Below are 20,546 nucleotides of genomic sequence, written 5' to 3' on the forward strand. Positions count from 1 at the left end.
AAAAAAAATTAATTAATTTTTAAGAATTCGGTTGCGATTGTTGAGGACTCTGTGAAGTCAAAACTTTTCCGTATATACCGTTGTAATTATTAATAATAAATTTATATATATTTCTAACAACTAGTATAGCTCAATTAGTTTTTGACCTGGGAGGTATATTAAGTTTAATTTGAAATTTATTTGAGCGGATATCAATTTAATTTAATATTTTTATAGTAATATTTTTCAATCATTTTTATGATTATAATAATTATAATTATTTTTGACTACCAACTACATTTATCGCTAGAAACATACATATAGTTATTCTTTTAAAATTTAAATAAAATTTTATTAGTTTTCTATAACCATGAAGCTTGATTTTATTTAAGATGCAATATATGTTTACAATTAATTCTAATTACAAAATATTTCGAAGCAATTTTATGTGTTCAAATAATTAATCAATATGTGCTCGTAAGTATATGTATGATTTTTTAGAAATTGTGCTGGCAAAATAGAAATCGTATATTCGTATACTTCTAAAATATCGGTAATGTAGTACTCTGGTTATTCTTCCAGAGTATAATCCTTACTTTGCTTAGATAAAAAATTTATTCAAATAAATGCGTGCTGATTGAGTTTCAATTCTATTTGATTCACATGTTAATCTCTAATCTTGATAAACAAAAATTAATAACAAACGCTACGCTCGTCTGATAAATTCAATTGAACATACGTATTATTGTTTGAGAACAGATTCAAAAAATATGCGACAAATATAGAGCAAGTAGCGACATCTAGCAGGAAGTAATTAAAACATATTAGTATTTTACATTTTAATTTCATAAGATATTATATTTGTTACAATAAATTTTTTAAAATTAGATATAAAAAATTAAAAAAAAGAGTGGCGATACCTTTAGATAGATATTATATAATGCTAAATTAATTTTAGCATATTCGGATATACATAGAGAGAATATACATATTTACACAGCTTACAGAATATGTAAGACCTAATTACTTGAAGATAAAGGCTTATTACATAAAATCAAATAAATATTTAAGTAACTTTGGTCGTGAAGTTTCGAAAGCAAATAAACTTGTAAACAAAAGTTTTCATTCGTAAGATTGTACATTAAAATATTTATAAATCATATATATTTTAATATTATAGCTAATGTATTAATATAAATTATTTACAGTATATAAGAAAAATATTACAAATGAAAACACAGAAAATAATTGATCATTAAACAGTTATTCATTTAAAATTACACTTCGAAAGTTAACAATTAAAGCGGATTTCTTTGCTCGACAAGTCCTTAGGATTTATAAGACATTCTATAAGGTAATAGAAAACAAAACAACGATGTATATATTGCGAGTTTATTAATTATTATTATTATACTTAATATTTATAACATATATATATATATATATTTATATATATGTATGTGTATGTGTGTACATATATGTATACATACACGTATGTCCGTCACGTATATACTTCCATGTACATACAGCACAACAAAAAAAAAAGATCGCGCACGCACGCACGCACGCACGCATCCACCCACCCACGCACGCACCGCTCTCTCGCAACTTACATAGAAACTCGTCGGACATACGTGTACATATACAAGACACCCTGTACGTTACGGTACAACCGCAATACGTTTAAATAAGATACATGCCAAGAATGTATATATATATATATATTTTTTTTTAGCTCAAACGAGACAAGCCGTTCTATTGATAAGAATCGATTCGTTACACATAGGCATCTGTATCTCCACCCTTTTATCCTCCTTTTTGCTTTTTCTCCTTAAATAATCCTCTTACTAAATATTTACTCTAAGATCTTTCTTTGTACCGTCTCCCGGCACGACGTCTCGGTTGTACCGTTTTCACAGAATATCCTGCAGTACGAATATGCATATATGTATACGCGTCATGCGACTGTATATTTACGTGTACGTGTGTATACGAGGTCGAATTAGCTCTTTCGAGGCGCCTTCGGCCCGTCATAATTTATATGAAAAGCGTTATAACACATGTATACTGCCATTGTGTACGGAACATCTATTTTGTCTACAATACGAATTCTATGAGAGATGTCGATCTAACATTGGCGGGTAACATTCCTTCGCGAGGAGATAATCGGATTAAAATTCGGCACAGAGAAGACGCGAGAGCGCAACGTGTACCTCCGGTATATATTGAGTGTCGGTTTCGCTCTGCGGAATTTCATCCGTGTTTCGCAGTAAATTAATCGCAGTTACGAAGATCGGGTCCGTCGCGTTTCTCTTTCAGTACTTATGTTTCTGGTAGTGTACTGTTACACACCACCGTATTCTATGCGATATTCCTAAAGCTTACGATACCTCAATTTCGTTTAATTCAATTTCAATTAACGCTGATATCAACGGATTAGTCGTAATGTCTAAAAGCAGGGTTTCGTTGGCGTTGTGAGAATTTTTGTCCATTTCGCGGAAAATCGACGAGGTCTTGTCAGTACGTATTCCTGCGCAAGAATAGGCTTAGAATGATCCTTTCGAGAGTTATAAAAATTGCAAATCCATGGTTTCATGTTTTTCCTTACGCCTAAGATTTCGCAGATTCCGTTATTTAAGGTCTCATTGAATGTCCAAAGATTTTCGGATAAAGATAAAACGTTTAAAATAGAAGCCGATATTTTATGTCACACAATGTCGCGCAAGTTTATACACACCTATGTATACGATTACTTTTTTTTTTTCAATTAAAAACAATACACAAACATATTCGAATCCAACAATTTGGCTGTTATAAAACGTAATAAGGTAAGTAAGCGAACATATAGAGTAACATGCTATTTTCTGTATGTACAGAACAACGTGCAAGTTCTTTTTCTCGAAGATTCAAGTTCAATAGAATTTACAATGGGCAAATAAAAGGTACATCGTTAAAATTTATACGCGTACTGAAAAATAATAGAATTTATGTTATGTACGCGAGCGTAGCTCCAAAAACAATCGATATAAATAAATTTCATCGTCATATATATATACATATATATATATATATATATTAGGAAAAATTATTATAAATATATAAGTTTAAATTTGGTGTGTACGTATCTATATATATCTCAAAAGAATTGACTTATACATATTTGGCTTGTCAGCATCTGGAAATATAATACAAAACAAAATCAATTTTGAGAGATAACACGCAAATCCACTAACAAAATTAAAATATAAAAGATTTATACATTTTTACAAGCGACTCTCATTTAACTAGATGATATATTCTAATATCAAAAAATTCCTTCTACTCTAACCCCAATTATACAAATACATTATTTTAACTAAAAATAAAAGATAACGTTTTCGTAGTTTGCTCTTTTCCGTTAAATTACCGATCGTTTAAATATTAGAAATAGCGTATATGTGGACAGATTTGAGGACTCTCTTCGGAATCAGCGAGAAAAAAGTATATTTCGCCTATATTAAAAAATTTCACATCATTCTGATAAAATACGATATTAATGCAGTACAACCAGAACTATAGGTACCAACGATGCTTATTTCTCAAACAATTTAAAATAGGCTGCCAATCTATCAGAAAGATCGGCAAGCGGTATAATGCCATTAGGCTGGAGAGAAAAAGAAATGAATTATATATACAGAGTTCCTACCCGGCGCCTTGTTCGTTAGACCAGCAGAGCCAATGTCAGAACGATCGATTATACCCTGCCTACTCGTTGCTATCGTGGGGAACACAAGAGGCGTCAGCCAAACCACTCCATCACGCACAGCCTTGTACGCGACACGGGGCTGGCAAAATATGCGTATTCAGGACAGCGCATATTTTAGGTCTGCTTGAGTTTTGCGAAGTCGATCTCGGCGTAGGTGAAATTCTCCTGCGTGGACGCCGGTGATACGGGTGCTGGATTATCGACCTCCGGCAGATCGAGACTAGCGTAATGTAGTATTGTCGCGCCCGGTTGAAGCTTCTCGTAACCCTCACTGTCCAACGGACTTGGCGTGGGCGTGGGTGTAGATGTGGGCGTAGGCGTGGGAGTCTCGTCGATGAACTTTGGCGAGGATGGCTTCGGCTGTTGCGCGGTCGACGGCTTGAAACCCGTCAGGGTAGGACTGGTGTTCGGCGAGGCCGTGACGAGACGCGGTTTCGACACCGTTATATCCGACAGTTTTTTCGTTATTACGTTAATGGGCTTACCGTGTTCTTGCGATGACGAAGACTTTAATATGACTCGAACATTCTTCTCTACAGGACTAGGTGGCTTCTCGCTATTCGCCTTCGACGAGGATATCATCTCCGTCAATGGGGTAGAACACGACGTGTAAACCTTCTTTGCGGGTTCCATCACCGCGTATTCATTGTTCTTATTTTGGTCAGAAAAATCTCCTTCTGTCGTGGAGAAATCATCGTTTTTCTTCGTGAAAGGTTTCACGGGTGACTGAGGACTATTCAGAGAAAAGGGAAAAATCGTGGCCGATGAACCTGTTGGCGTTGCTCGCGGCGGAGAGGCAGGCGTGCTCGCCAAACTCTCGGATGTCGGACTTCCGTTCAAAGGTAGAAAATTTGGAGTTTTAGATGGTTTGCTGCCCGCCTGAATCGCGATTGGTTGCGATCGCGATTTTTCTTTGCGATTGCCTGTTCGTGTTTTACGATTGTTTCGATTGTTCCCACCCATACTCATATTTATGTAGTCTTGTTCTAAACTCGGCCGTGCTTTAAAAGACATCTCGACGTAGCCCTCCGGGGGACGCCTCGGTTGAGGAAGATCTACGGGTGCAGTTCTTGTGCTACCTGAATATTCGTAATAATTTTCACAAATATTATTTTTATTAATTATATAAAGAATAATATTATAAGATCTCTTTGCAATAAATATTTACAAACTCTAATACCTGGTGGTCCATTTGTTTGATAGGTATCCTCTTGAATAGGCGATGACAATTGTTTCGGGCTCGCTTCCGAATGTGTCCAATCTATTTCTATCGTACCATCCATTTTCATATAAGGTCCCTCCGCTTCTTCTACCGGTTTTAAAGTTGTAATTACAGGTTTATGAGCGAAAGTTAGCGATGATATATGCATGTGGCTATGATTGTGGTTGGCAGTGATTGTATTATTATTGTTATTGCGATTGATCTGTAAGAAAAGAATTTTGTTGTTAATTAAGAACGGCTATGCAGTAATTTTATCAGCAAAAATATCGATAATACCTTATTTATGCCACTCATATCGACGTATGGGGCAGTGGTCGATATGGGAGCTTGTCCGGGCGACATGTCAACGTAGGAACTAGTGTCGGTGGCAGTAGAATAAGTAGAGTACAATTGCGGTTGCGACTGAGGTTGGGAACATGATAACGGAGGCGAAGAGAGAGCGGTTGGAATACTGGGCCTCGTGAAATCCAATTCCATGAGATCCTCCATGCGATCGGATGCTCCGGAACAACCAGAATTGTGTCCCCAAGAGCTCGATAGCAACGGCGCGGAACTTGACTTTGAATTCGAGGTTTCCGAACCAGCTGGTAACGGCGCAGTAATTACATTAGCTAGCCTTCCGATCTCGGGCCTCTTAGACCGACTACCTACGGAAAATGCTCGTACTCTGTTGGCGTCTTGCGGAGTGATGTCCAACCTGCATAAAGATTGATGTAGTAAAATAAAAGATGTCGTTCATATCGGTAGCATATTTAAACAATGTTTAAGACTCCTGAGTAGTCGTTGCAACCACATAGCCTTTAACGTGTCATTTCTCGCTTACGATGTCGATCCAATATGGCCATGATAAACTAAACTCAGGAGCCTTAAAATTCATTTAGTTGAAATATTCTCTTAAATCATGCAATCGTCATAGAATTTTGTAAAACTTTAATATTTTATCAAATAACAATACGTACAATAAACCTTAAATAATATTTTAATCTCATACCTGTTTTTGCGATGCCTATTGGCTTGTTCCGGCCTCGATCCAACGGAGTAAGCTCTGGTTGGTCTCGCTTGCAGATCTTCCCCGGGTGTTAAAAAGCTGGTTACCTTGTCTAAATGATACTCAGAAAATCGCAGATCTGTACTAGGCGTGCCTGATGTAACAGAACAGCTACTGCCATCGTTCTGCGACATATCGTCCGGAAAGTGACCGTTGTGAGTATTTACAGGATCCATATCGACGTAACCGTCATCTCCAACTGGTGCCATTGGTACGTAGCCATCCACGTTGCTTTCCTCTACAAGGGATGATCCACGGGAATGCGAATGGGCCGTTGTCGCCGGGCTCATGGGCATATATACGCCTCCACGGCCTGGACTCGACCCGCAGGGGCTGTACATTTCACTCTGGTAGGAACTCTGCAATTAAAATGATCAATTATCAGTGTTTATTCTGCAATTAAAATATAAAACAGTATTATATTTGAACTAAACATCATTTTATTTAAATAAATACTACAAAAGAAGAGGGGGATTTGTTAGATTTTATTAAATGTGAAAAGGTCATTTTAAACTATTTTACTGTATATAACAATAAAAATAAGATATTATAAATTTCGGTATTATTACTGTCTATAGACTAGAAAATTTATGCTACCCTTATACAGTTTTATAAAAACTCTTATTATATTAAAAGATTCAAAAGCGATATTACGAGTACACTCACCTGAGAGGGCGAATGAGATTTAAAGTTTGGCGAGTATTTCAAATGTGGATGCGACGTCGACCACAGGGCATAGTCGTCACCTTTCTTGTCTAAGATTACAGGCTCATCAGGTGTCAAGGAATGCCCGTACCTCGAGACAGTGCTTTCTTCCATAATATTCTCACCACAATCATCCATCGAGGGTGACGATCCAGCTGAATCCGACGAACAGACATCGGAAGATGGACTAATAGGCATCGACGCGATTGGTGGAGAATATGAGAGGCCTCGGCCACACATAGAATGCGGTCGTGGAACATGCGACATAATATGGGCTCCTCTAGGATGACTTAACACAACCGTAGTCGGTTGTCCCTCGCTGGTAGTGCGAGCTCTCGACGGCAAACTGTCGCATCGATCGCGCCCGGTAGCACCTGCAAAGATACTTGTCAAAATTCTCTTCGTAATGTTTACTTACATACGGTAGAAAGAAGCCAGTTCCATCGTCCCAGCATAGCAACAGCAGTTAGTTTTATATATGTTCGCGTATATAAATTATTATATATGTACACAATGTATTTTTTTATTGTTATATATATATATATGTATGTGTGTGTGTGTGTGTGTGTGTGTGTGTGTGTTTGTGTACATCTATATTTATTTTTCTTAAGTTAAGCAACAGTAATCACGGTCACTTCATCAAAAATATTCCGCGAATTTGCAGAATTCGGGTTAAAAATTAAATATAGCAAAGTAATAATTACGATAACCAGCTTGCAGAAATTATTAACCAAGTATCAACACTATGGAGCATCCAGGAGAAATGTACAAAACATATTCATTCCTTATGTTCAATAACAAATAAACAGAAGATACGAACTAAAGCATTTGTTTTCATAATACATCGTGCACTTAATATTAGCATGCTAGCAAAACTTTACAATTGTAATTACTATGATCTCTTATTAGATAACATAACATTGATTGACTTTATACAGTTTGGAAGGAATGAATGCGTAACAAAAAGAGCAGAACAAGCGTATTGCAGAAACACTGAAGGATAAAACAGAGATTCGGATCGATTAAACAAATATGTGTGACGAAACGAAATACATACACCGTAAAACGGATCTTTTAGATGGTTGCGTTTGATTGATAATAACGGCAGCTAAGGGCAGCGACAAGGTTCTCTGATGGGATATTGTCGCGGTTGTGGTTGTAGTGATCGTCGCGGTGACGGTCGCAGTAATGGTGGTGGTGATGGTAGTGGTGGTTGCAGTAATGGTAGTGGTAGTGACAGTAGTGGTAGTCATAGTTGCATTTGTTGCTGTTGTGACATTGTGAACGGATTGGGAATTATTGACGGAATGAGGATGACTCGCTACCGAATGACGACGTCTAGCGGTACCGGCACTGTTGGCATTAGTCGTGGCAATCCCAGTAGTCCAAGCCCCGGTACCAGCAACTGCTGCAAACCACACACCTCTCACTATCGCACAACTGTCTTTTGTCTTACGTGCATCTTATGCCGGATATGACAGATACGGCACGGATAGTGTACCAATCGTGCTGTTAAAGACATGACCGCAGAGAATCTATCTCTTATGTTTCGCGATGAGTTATTGACACACAAAACCTATTTTAATAATCGTTTTCGACTAGCAACTGTTTTCTTCAGTTTGATTTCCCTTATGACGATAACTTTTACGTGAAAAGAGAATGATGGTAAAACACATGTACAAATAACATTAAAATGACAATAAAGCGTACAAATTCAGTTTCCTGTCTTCCGTCATCATTTTAGCAAGATGCATTATATATATATATATATATACACACACACACATATACATATATATAATATATATATATAATACCTGACATCAGACAATTTACGGATTCCAGATAACTTGTTGATTGTACCAATCATGCTATTTACACTATGAAACTAACACTCAGAAAATGATGCATTACTGATCGACCCAAACTTTCCTTATTAACACAATTGATCATTGCATTTGTACAAAAGTTTCAATTTTAGCTTTTCATTGTTTTACGTGTTCAAAAATTAATATCAATATAATAAGTTCTGTCGTTACTTTTAACATTAAGAAAATATTTCCAACTTTATTAAGTACTTATCAATCTTTTCCAAAGGATAATATATTACAAATAAATAAGTTATATGTATGATATAACGAATGATATTTATGGATGAAATTAGAATGTATATCAGTACAATTCTTTTTAAACTTATTTTTTCCAACAAAATTAAAAATAAAAGTCATATCAATTGCGTATATGTAAATAGTACATGTTGCACATATAACCAAATCTATCAAATAAAATAAAAGAAAAATGCAATGATCAAATTTTTAGATAAAGTCCTATACCCCATGAAATGAAAAACTGAAGAAAAATAAACGACATGTTCATATGTGTCCTTTTTGCCATTCAAAATCCATAAAAACGCGAAAGAAGGAAAGCAAATAGCTATTGTGACAGAGAACAGACCCGTGACTGTATTGGTGGAGGAGGTATTCCGAGATTGACTACACTGTGTGAGAACAGAGGAAGTAGCAGTCTGCTCTTGCAGTGGTTCCACTTGCTCCTTGTATATCTTCTGTTCCTCTGCAAACCCCGTAAACCCATTTGTGTTATTCTAAAGCTGAGCTCTAATGTGTACAGATACGACGATTCACCTAGTTTTCTTAAAGTATACAATTTAATGTGCGTGTGCAATTGGCGATAATTATGTGTAAAGGAACGGTGTACTAGACGAAGTTTCAAATCCGGATTTAAAAGGAATTTGTAAAAAGGATGATTTTAAATACACAAATGACGTATACCGAAGCAAACCGAGACGCAGTATCTCTGTCGACTTCTGATTATAGACACGTGATAACCGATATGTCCCAAATTACATATGCGAAAATCACATTTCGATAAGTAGTACGAAACACGCTGAAAAAACTGATAACTCACATCCTGGTGTAAATCACAACGGATAAACGATATGTACAAGGAGCAGATTTACGAAAATCGCAGCTTACCCAAGGGTGAAAAGCCATGAAGCTTTTGACCCGTATGCCGTCTTTGGAGAACGGATATAGGTTTGCTGGCTTCGTTGGCGGAGGAACTACGTGTTCTCTGGCGAGGCCCAACTTCGTCTTTGTTACTTTTCGAATTCCTCATCGCAGTCGTTATTACATCGTACATGTTGAGCGCGATATTGTTATCTTCGACAGCCATCCAAAATTCACCATCTCCGGTTACGGCGGATCGGCCAACTTCTATGTAGAATATATCATTCGCAAATCCACATCGTCTAATATAATTTAGCTGCAAGAAGGGACAAGAAAATTTAGAGATTGTATTGATTTTAATATATTAAATGTCAAGTTTTGTTGACCTTTAACTAATAATAATGAAATTCTAGGATATATATTTTTTAATAACAATGCGCATTATTAAGGCGCTTAATTTGCGACGATTCACGGTAAGCCTTCCAAACATATCAAGGCGTTGAGATATCACCGTGTGCAATTGCTTTCGCGTGTGGCGTCGCTTAGTCTAAACAAAATCTTTCATTCACTTTATTATTCACGGTGAAAACTGATCCGTCTAAATACATCTCGGACCACCGTGAATATGAAAGCATACACTAGACTACGGCGTTCTTTTGTCAGCAAAGCTCGTATAAAAAAAAATACAAAATAATAGCTATAAGCACTAATCTATTAGTATGTTATAGACTACAACATACTACACTACATTAATTTTTTTTATTTCAAACTAACTATATGTAAACTTACAGAAATCTCGATAGAATCAGAGTTATCCTGTGCTCCAATCTTCACTAAACTTAAAGTTTGATCGGTGAGGCATAATCTGTAGGGTCCGTGGATGTTCTTTCGTGCCCCTAGACCTCTTTTTTGCATTGTAACTTGCCACACGTGTTCTGAAAGATATATTAAAAAACGTAAAATACAAATCTCATATTTGAAATACAGAAATAATTTATAAATAAAAAAGCAACAGATATTTTAAATTTTTTGTGTAAGTCAATTACATTAAATGTATATATAATATACAAAATTCAAATAAATACACATAAAAAACTTAAAATATCTGTTGCAGTTCATTTAATGCAAAATATCATAACAATAAGCATCTATTTATAAAACGCAAACAATCATCAGTTTATTATCATGTATGTTTGCAGCATTGAATATATTTATAGCTGAAATGCATCATAGTAAATAATGTCCAAAAGTACATATAAAATAATAATATAAATACTGACTTTTGTGTAAAATAATTTAATACATATATGGAGAAAAAGATTTCTTTGGATTTAATATTCCTATTTGACTAAAATCTATTTTTATTAAAACAACATATGTTTGTACGAAACATTATTCGTTTGAATGAAACTATTGTTTTATTTGAGAAATATCTAATGTTTGACAGAAATAACATTATTATTCGAAGTAATATCTTTCAATCAAATAATATATTATTTGGTTACAATGAATACGAAGAATAAAACAAATTATTTATTTGAAGATGGCAAAATACAATATATTGATAGAGATTGTTCTATGCAAATAGTTACTTTCTTAGAACAACATTATATTTTTTGGCCGAAATTACGGAAACAACGTTTATACATCTAACAAGATTAAACAAACAGTGCTATGTGTTATATCAATTTGTGCCGAACAGTTGATCGTGCGAATGCCGAAGATAGACATTGTCTGTTCACATAAACAAGATATTTAAAAAAAAGATATAAGAGAATACGTACTAATCGCCTAAATCGTACCTCATTAATATTTTATATTAACACTTAATATAGATAATATTTAGTAACAATAATATAAAATACATGAGAAATGAGTAATATAGACAAAATATAATAGTTTCTGCCTTGTTTTGGATGTTATAGTGGCGTATTAATATCAGATACATCTGATATTAATTTTTAATCAACTTTTATGTAGCTGATGACAATGTGATCATCCAATTATTTACTATAAATTTCCTATATTTTACTATAAGTTTCCTAAATCGTACGATTACCATTAAAAAATAAGACTAATAATCGACAATAATTACACTAATAATTGATATGAGTACAAAGTGTAAAAATATATTTGAGCTAATTTTATTTTAATGTCATTTGCCTTTTCATTATAATTACATTTAACAATTATAAAATATCTAATTATTTTTTAATAAATAATTAAAATTATGCATTTGTTTTTTTTAATTACAATAATTTTACACTTTTAATTATTTACACAACCATCAATTCAATACTTTTAAAGGAAATACGATTTCAAAGACATATGGTATAGAGAGACACTGTTTTGTACGCAAATGAACAATAGAAATTGTAGTTTCAAGTTAATTAATTTCGGACGCTTATTATTACATGTTTAACTTTTCATTAATAATAAATTTAATTTGTTATTGGTGAAAATATGTAATAATAAACATCCAAAATTAATTAACTTTAAACTACAATTTCTATCGTTCATTTGTGTACAAAACAGTACCAAAAATAAAAATTATAATAAAAAAAATAGGTGGTACACATTCGGCAATTCTTCACTATATTGTTTCAAATTTAAACAATTGTACTTATTGATTCAAACATTCGAACCATTCCAAATAACAAATTTATTCGAATAAAATAAAATTTATTAAATTCAAAGAAATCTTTATCTCTATGTATTCATAGACATCAAAAGAATTGTGTTAATAATCAAGTTAAAAAGCGAATATTTTTTTTATATTAAAACGGAGATTCTATGCAAAAACCAAAAAAGGAATAATATGCAATTTAAAACAAAGACGTTTTGTATTTATCCCATATTACTCTTGTTTTCTTTGTTTCTGTAAGAAACACAGAAACACAAACAATTGCCAACGTTATTTTTATTCCAAGGCTACATAACTCGTTCGAAATGTGGAAGTCACAAAACAGACAGCAGCGATATATTTTTTTATCGTGTATCTCTGTCTCTTTAATTTTGCACAAATTTCTTAGGAATATGTACAAAATTATAACATTCGATATGGACAAACAAACGACCTTTTTTTTAAAATTACGAGAAAACTCGTGTTTTTGTGTTAAAAAAAAAAAAAAATAACAGAAGTAAATAAAATATAAAATTCTCAGAGAAGCAGTGCATTCCGAAAATCATCGATTCATTCTATCGTAGATGTAAACAAATATGTAAGTACACGCACGACCAAGTTCTGTTACAGATCTGTTCTACGCCAGTCGACACAGGCACGATAATCTCATCATGAAAAAAAAAAAAAAAATCGATTACCATCGTCAGAAAACAAGAAGATTCATATCCAAGTAACAGAAATATGTAATCAAGGTAAATTGCTATCTAAAGAACGCAAATGTCTCATTAATTAGACAAACAAACAAGCGGGAATTTAAACGTCCATATATCGACATCCATTTATATGGACAATGGCTGATTTTTGATAGCGCGATACCATGGGGGGGGGGGGGGGGGGGGGGGGGGGTGGAGGAGGGGATGGATGGACGATAGACTATCTCGATGACGAGGAGGATGAGGTCAGGAGAGAGTATCAGATCATCGAGAACGTTACACCGATCGGAGCAATAATAAAGGTCGGTCGGCTCGTCGTCGGTTCTCTCCTCCTGACGTTTCGGACGGGAATTCGAAAAAGCGGCGCAATTTACCGAATGTAGGCCGCGGCTGTTCCCCGTCGGGCACGTCCCCGCTCTGTAGCCTCAGCATCGCCTTGAGCCACTCGTCCAGCTCCTTCTCGCTGTCGAGGATCAGGCAGAAGCACTCGTCCTTGGTGTAGAGCGCGATCACGTGCTTGTACTTGGTGTCGCCGCGCTTGTTGATGTTGAAGCAGCTGTGCAGCAGTATTCTGCGCTTCGGCAGCTGCCTGTTCTCGAATTTCTTCTTGCTGTCGTAATACTCGAGGCAGGCGTAGCAGCCAGGTCCCTCGCCGCGCAGCACGAAGTACTTCTTCTTCATCGTCTTGAGCTTCTTCAGGTGGCCGCAGCGGATCACGGGCCCGCCCGAGGGCGACGCCGGGCCCCTGCCCGAGGACATCGTCGGGATGACGATCGAGAAGATCGTCGTCGTCGTCGTCGTTGTCGCACGATTACGAACGAATCCCACGAGGACGAGAGTTTGGGCCCTTCGCGTTCTCCGTATCATTCACATGGTATCCCGGCTATTATCGTCCCCGCTCGCGCTTCCCGCTGCCTACCGTATCCTTTCTCCTCGAGCATGCGAGTCGACGTGCGCGTTTCGCGGAACGCACCGAGAGCACGTCGTCACACGTGCGCCTCGTCCTCAGCGAAAGACCGCGTGACGCACAACGGCGCAGAAGTTCATTGTGGCGGAGAAAAGGATTCCGACACACTATCCTCTTCTCTCTCTCTTTCCTTTTTGTATTCTTCTTTTTCCGATCTCTTCGTTAATCGTATCGTTTTCGAGTTTTACTTACGCTTCCTTCGCGTCGATCACTCCACACACAGCACTCGTTTCTCTTCGACGTTTAAATTGTTTTAGTTTCAGCGTATTATTTTTGTTTACCGCCGGAACGTTCTTACGAGAGTGAGGGCATACGCCTAGACCGATAATGAAAGCTTCAATCGATCAGATCGATCAATCAATCTCTTAATAAATAATAGATATATCTCCAGTCTCTCTCCTCCTCCCGATTAACGTCATTTAACGTCGCCGCTCGATCGCCTTGGTGGAGCGCGATCCGCGCACTTTCGCGGGCATAACAACAACGCGGCCGTCAACGTGTCAGCGAACTGCGCCTTTCAGCGCGCCACGATATGCTTGCCCTCCGAATGCGGGGAAACGTCCTCGTCGTCGACGGGCTCTTATCGCGCGCTCAGATCCGTCGCACATTGACAGTCACGGCGGAAACGATATCGCGAGCGAAGCGAGCGCGCCTCTCGTATAACGGCGCGGGAGCACGTTTTCGAGACGTAAATATAACACGGCGATGCGCGCGAGCAACCGCACCGCGTCAGCCAGGTTGCATATGCACAGCGTTCCCCTCGACGAGATCCGAGGGTGTGCTGCTTGCTGCTGCTGCTGCGTCGCGTCGAGTCCCTCTCTTTTCCTCTCACGGCGGCAGTCGCGGCGGACGTCCACCTACTTCTCGTAGGTTAGGAGGAACGACAACAATAACAATGGCGAGCCATGGCCAGCCACGAGACGCACAATCACGGACGATGACAGACCGCGGGGACCGATGAACGCGTTCGCGATCTCACGCTCGCCCACCCCCTCGCCTTTTTTTTCACTCGCTCCCTCGCGTTCAACACGGCGGAACCAAGTAGGGGAAGATTCCGCGCGATCGCACCCGCCGACTCCGAGATGTTGTGTGCGACGGCACTCTCGCTTCGCTCCCCGTCTCTCCTCACTCCTTCTTCTCCTCTTCTTCCTTTCTTACTGCCGTTCTCTCTCTCTCTCTCTCTCTCTGCGTCTCGGCACGCCTCGAATCCACCTGTCACGCGGTTCCGTCTAATTTCGCCCGCCACCGATCTCAGACCCGCGTCTCTCGGGCGCGCGCCGAGGCTTCGAACGTGGCTCTAGACTAAGTGCCACCGCCGCTCGCGCATTCCACGCGCGAGCAAGTAATTCGCGCGCGCTCGCGATCAAGGGGAAGGAGACGTGCGGTGCGTGTGGACCGCGGGGACAGAGACGTCGGCCGGAGCTACGCGACCGATGCGAGCCGTCGCGTCGTCAGCCTGCGTCAACGCCACGAGGTGCGGCCGTTTGTGCGAGCGAGCCCTCCTCCTGCACCTGTTTGTCTCTCCGAATAACACAATTTACTGCGTGGTCCACGACGGTGACGTGTATACACACGATTGCGCGCGCGCGCGCGCGTGCTCTCTCTCTCTCTCATACGCGTCGCGAATAAACACCGACCCTCACGCGCGCACCCCTTCACACGCACGCGCGGAGGAACAGAGACGGGAGAAAGAGAGAAAGGAGGAGGAGGGGGGGAACCGGACGGACGGACGGTTAGCCAGACAGACGGAGAGCGCGCGACGCAATACGATTCACGACGCAGGGAGGGCGAGAGAGAGAGAAAGAGGAGGGGGAGGGCGCAACGTGGCGACAGGCAGAAGGGACCCTCACGACAAGACGGACTCGCTCTCTCTCTCTCTCTTTCTTTCTTTCTATAGTCGCGAGTGAATGCCGCGCGTCCCGTCCGGAGTCTCGCTCCTTCGTGGAAAACGTGTTACGGCCGTGGCGAGGAAACACGACGACCGAGCGCGCGACGTATGTCTCTCTCTCTGTACAGACACGACGGACGGACGAGAGAGCAGCGGGTGAGAGACGGTGAGGTGTCTCGCGCAGGTGGGCGGCTGTCCGAAATTCGCCCCTACGCGCGGCGGCACGGCACGGCCCCCGCGACGGTCGCGCGCGCTCCTCTCGCGAAATAGGCTACTGCCAAGGGCAACGCGAATTTTTTTTCATGCGCAATAGCGACGCGGCCGACATCAAAACAACCGTGGCAGCGGCGGCATTCCAGGTCGATGCGGGGCGAGGGGCGCGCGCGCGGGCAGAAACGCGGCGGTTTCTTTCCCCCCCCCCCACCGTCCGTCGCGACTGACTACCTCTTCCACGCTCCTCGCGGCTTCGTCTCTCCGCAGCTGCTCCACTCTCGCGTGTGGCTCCTCTTCCGCGCCTCTCGCGTCCGCCGTCTCTCTTTCTCCGCTCCGCGTGAACGTTTAAACGCGGGGAGGAGGGAAACACAGCCGGGACAACCCCGATTAACGACGCACTATTGCCGCGCACGAAAATACACGCGCGGGGGATATCACGTCTCTCTCTCTCTCTCTCTACCCTCGTGGGGTCGCGATCCGACGACGGAGACGAGACTCCTTCGCCGAGCGACGTCTTCCTCGAGCACCTCAATCGGCCGCGTGCACGCGCGGTAAACCCCTCGTGTCCCGCAGTACTTACCAGAGCACTCGGGACGTACGCGCGCGCGCGCGGGACAAACAACAATCGCCGTGTGTCGTCACTCGCGCGACCGAGTGATCGAGATCGCGCGCGCGAGCGACTGGATATCGACGTCGCACTGTTTTCGTCGTTTCAATTGTCCGATCGTCGCGACGCGCGCGAAACGTTGAGCGCACAATGCGACGTGAACCGCGACGACGACTCTCGGTTCTCTCTGAACGCGCGTTAAAATTCGTGTGCGAGTCTCCGCGATCGCCGGGTACGTGGCCGCCGGATGTTCCAGCAAAAGGCGATGGGACACTCTCGTCACGACACACAACACGCACTCGCGCGCGCGCGCGCGCGCGCTCTCCGACACCTCTCTTTCTTCCTTTCTTTCTCTCTTCTTCTCGTAGGCCGCGCGCGGGTTCACGCCTAGCCAACCGAACAGACGATCGTGTCTATCTTGTAAAGGTCATGTGTACGCCGAGCTCCGCAGTTGTAAACAAGATGTACGCAGGCGCCGAGCGCGCGCGCGCCCGCGCGAATGGCGGCGGCGGCGGCTCCGATATACGCGCTACGCGATTGTAAATACGAGCCGAAACGCGAGCGCGCGCGCGCGCGTACGTCCGCTCGCGCATCGTGTATGCACGTGCGGTGCGTCGTGTTTATTACGTACACACGAGCGCGGCGGCGGCGCGGCGCAGTGGCGTAACTATCGTGTCAACGGACCGGACGGACGCCGCAATGCGGAAGAACCTTGCGGGGATCCGATCTCCGGGAATTAACGCGCGTCGCGGTTCAGCGGCGTGAACCCCTTCGCGCGCCGAGGATGGTCTACGTCCCGCCGAAAGGCGATCAGGATCGACCGGGAGCGAGAATCGATACCCGGGTCGCCGCGAAGGCCGAAACTCGGCGCGCGCGAATTACGATGTCTCGTAATTCCGGAGCAACGCGGTCCAATTCCTTCGAAAGATGATGTGTGTCAATCGTCTGTTCCAGAACTTCCAATACTCTTAATTTTCTTTCGTTCAACGATAGTTCGATATCGTTACATCGCGTTGTCGCAGTTTTTTTTTTTCTTTTAATAATCGTGTTTAATATAACGATAACGATATCGAAACTCAAGATCCGCGGGTACTGGATTGTGCCAAGAATACGTTTACATGATATTTTTACGTGTTTTTTTTACGTTAAGTTTACACGAATCTTTTTCATATAAACAATCCAAACGATGCAAGATACGGAATTATTTAAATCGGATAATACGATATAGAAAAATTATATCAAGTTTTATATACGATTATATAAATGTGTATCTAATTTTAGTTACACTACACTGAGAGAAAAAATGTACGTTTTAATAAATATACTTGTTTGAATAGATACTAACTTGACATAATACTTACAGTAAACAAATATTTACTAAATAAACAATGATAGTTAATTAGTGACTCTTGTACCAAATAAATATTTGTATATATTTTATAAGTATTCAACTCGTACTATTTAAATATTTATTAAAACTTGGTACATTTTTCTCTCAATCGTCTCAGTGTACTGTATAAAAAATTAAACTCAATGATTATTGATGAAATTTCAATACAATAATCAGGAACATACAGTTACTTCGATGATCCATAGATTACTTATATAGATGATATAAAATATAGTTTACATTGTTAACACGCATATACATCGATGTATTATATACTATATTTTTATGTATAAACGTATGAAACCCTGATGACCCGCAGTCTGTTTCTTCCAACTAAACTCTTTAAACGATTCATTTTTTTTTTCACATTACGAATAAGAGAAAAAAAGCAAGCAAGAAGTTTAGCAGAAAATAACACATTTTTGATTACCGCGATTACGTGCTTACATATCTATTTGGTTCTTTCTCGGGAAACTTGTGCTGTTTAACTCAACTTTTTGCACAATTCGTTTCTTTATCTTCAACGTAAAGAAAAAAGGCGGAAAGAGATGAGCCGTGTGAGAAGTTTAACTTAAAAAAAAAAAAAAAAAAAACCTGTATAAATTATCGCGATTACGCGTTCATACTCATACTTGTCTCCTAATTTCCTGTCAAAGAATCTATGCTTTTTAGTTCAACTTCTTACATGGTTGATATTTTTTTCTTTTTTTTTTTCCGTCGATTTAGAGAAAAAAAGGATGAATTGTGCAAAAAATTGAACCCAAAGATATACATACACATCTAAAAGAACATCATAAAGATATCACATCGTTTTTTTGGAACATATCTAAAAATTATCTAGAAGATATATGAAGACATCTTGATATTGCGCATAGTATTACAGTATGTTACGCATATTATTCTCTAGTACTTTCGCACATACAATATTTTTTAGAATAAGATGCCACAGATTTTAAGTATTAGGCGCACACTCGATCTGTGATGGCGCTGAAATGCGCTCGTAGATATGCTACGAAATCGAATAAGCTCAATTCAATGTTCCACATACGGGGGGAACGCTGGTTGTAACTATTTTTTCATGCTTCCCTAAAATGGAACGATCGCTTAAATTTGCGACGAATTTGTAAATCATATATTTGTAGTATAAAAACTAATACGATGTATTTTTATATATTGAGTCACATATATCTGAAAAATTCAACTTGACGTGTAAAAATTTCGCGAAAGATAATTTTCATAAACACTGATACAAAAGAATCGAGTTATATACTTTAATGTTTAATATGATGTTCAGCAAAATCTGACTAGTCAAAGGTTCCAAGATATTTCAGATAAAAATCCTAGTTTTCGAAGATCCATCGATTAATATTTTCATTATTTAATTTCAATTTGTGCAATACTCGTATTATATGCTTTGTATTCAAATTAAGATTCTATATACCAATGAATTAAAACACTAACTAATTTAGACGAATATTATTTATTGTTTTATAAATAATATCGAACGTTCCGTCAGCACACAAACGATTTTTTTACTATTTTCTATTTTTTAGATATTACATTCAAGTTTTTTATTGGTAACTTATTGTATCTTCAAAAAAAGCTTTCTTATACCCATATACACAATTTTCTTTTTATTTTTTTCGTGCTGATTTTCTTGGAATAAAAGAACGATGAATTCCAGGCCAGCCCTGAAATTTCAGGATTTCTAGAATACATAAAAATTCCAGTATAATTCCAGAATCCATGAATATTCAAGGTCGCTGAACATCATGTTTAATCTAATGCGAATGAATAATGTCCGATAATCCATCTCATAAAGATTATCGTTATAAACTTTTTAAATGATACATTGCAATAGTTACAATGGTAAAATTCTTTCTTCGGTAGAATAAGAATTTTATTTGGTCATTTTTCTAATCTAACTTTTTCAATTCATCTAATTTCTAAATTTTTCCAATTTTTAAAACTTGCCAGAATAGATCAATTATTAATCTAAATTTTTATGTGAACACTATATGTAGACAAGGTGGATATTTAATGTATTACAAGATATTACCTCTAAAATTATATATTAATTCAAAAATATGTTCAGCAAAGTTGTATGATAAGAGAAACTATTATAAAATGAATTTTTTTAAAATCGATTTTTGATATCATATGGAGATCGCTATTGATTGATGTTAATTATATAGAGTAACAGTATAGTTATATATCTCAAAAACATTTTTTTTTTTTAGATGTATATAAAATTGTATTACATATACAATAAATCGCAGACAGCTTTATAGAAACATTTGGCCAAGTATTCTACAATATTTTTCTAAAAAAAAAATTTATATATAGAGAATATACACACATAGAAATAATACATCCTATTTACCTTCTTAGCCAATAGATAATTAAAATTAATGATATATAAGTAATAGTCCAATACTACGTCTTATCTTAAAAAAAAAATACAATAATTGTAATACTGA

General features: G+C 38.8%; 1 protein-coding gene across 5 annotated transcripts; it reads right to left on the reverse strand.

Annotated features, from left to right (window-relative positions):
- Positions 1-3,100: 3,100 nt before the first annotated feature.
- chico (insulin receptor substrate 1 chico) lies at positions 3,101-17,120 on the reverse strand. Of its 5 annotated transcripts, XM_018541251.1 has the most exons (11): positions 16,650-17,120; positions 13,376-15,180; positions 10,455-10,600; positions 9,693-9,981; positions 9,154-9,270; positions 7,757-8,107; positions 6,661-7,073; positions 5,938-6,353; positions 5,223-5,643; positions 4,905-5,148; positions 3,101-4,803 (listed from the first exon to the last, which is right to left on the reverse strand). In XM_018541251.1, the coding sequence occupies exons 2-11, from the start codon at positions 13,866-13,868 to the stop codon at positions 3,839-3,841; spliced, it is 3,855 nt and encodes a 1,284-aa protein (XP_018396753.1). In that variant the 5' UTR covers positions 13,869-15,180; positions 16,650-17,120; the 3' UTR covers positions 3,101-3,838. The 5 variants fall into 5 exon arrangements, with proteins under 5 accessions (XP_018396753.1, XP_018396754.1, XP_018396755.1 ...); XM_018541252.1 differs by lacking the exon at positions 16,650-17,120 and having other exon boundaries at positions 7,757-8,104; positions 13,376-15,764; XM_018541253.1 differs by lacking the exons at positions 9,154-9,270; positions 16,650-17,120 and having other exon boundaries at positions 13,376-15,764.
- Between the last annotated feature and the right edge of the window lie 3,426 nt (positions 17,121-20,546).

The sequence above is a fragment of the Cyphomyrmex costatus genome, unplaced genomic scaffold (genome assembly GCF_001594065.2).
Source record: "Cyphomyrmex costatus isolate MS0001 unplaced genomic scaffold, Ccosl1.0 scaffold28, whole genome shotgun sequence".
NCBI classification, from domain to species: domain Eukaryota; kingdom Metazoa; phylum Arthropoda; class Insecta; order Hymenoptera; family Formicidae; genus Cyphomyrmex; species Cyphomyrmex costatus.

Bases quoted from the DNA above. Each gene is read 5' to 3' on its own strand.
- chico (XM_018541251.1), bottom strand. From the start codon at position 13,868: ATGATACGGAGAACGCGAAGGGCCCAAACTCTCGTCCTCGTGGGATTC. The intron at 8,108-9,153 runs GTCTGTTCTCTG...TGTGGTTTGCAG, and splicing joins CTCCACCAATACAGTCACGG to CAGTTGCTGGTACCGGGGCT. The intron at 4,804-4,904 runs GTATTAGAGTTT...ACGAATATTCAG, and splicing joins TCAAACAAATGGACCACCAG to GTAGCACAAGAACTGCACCC.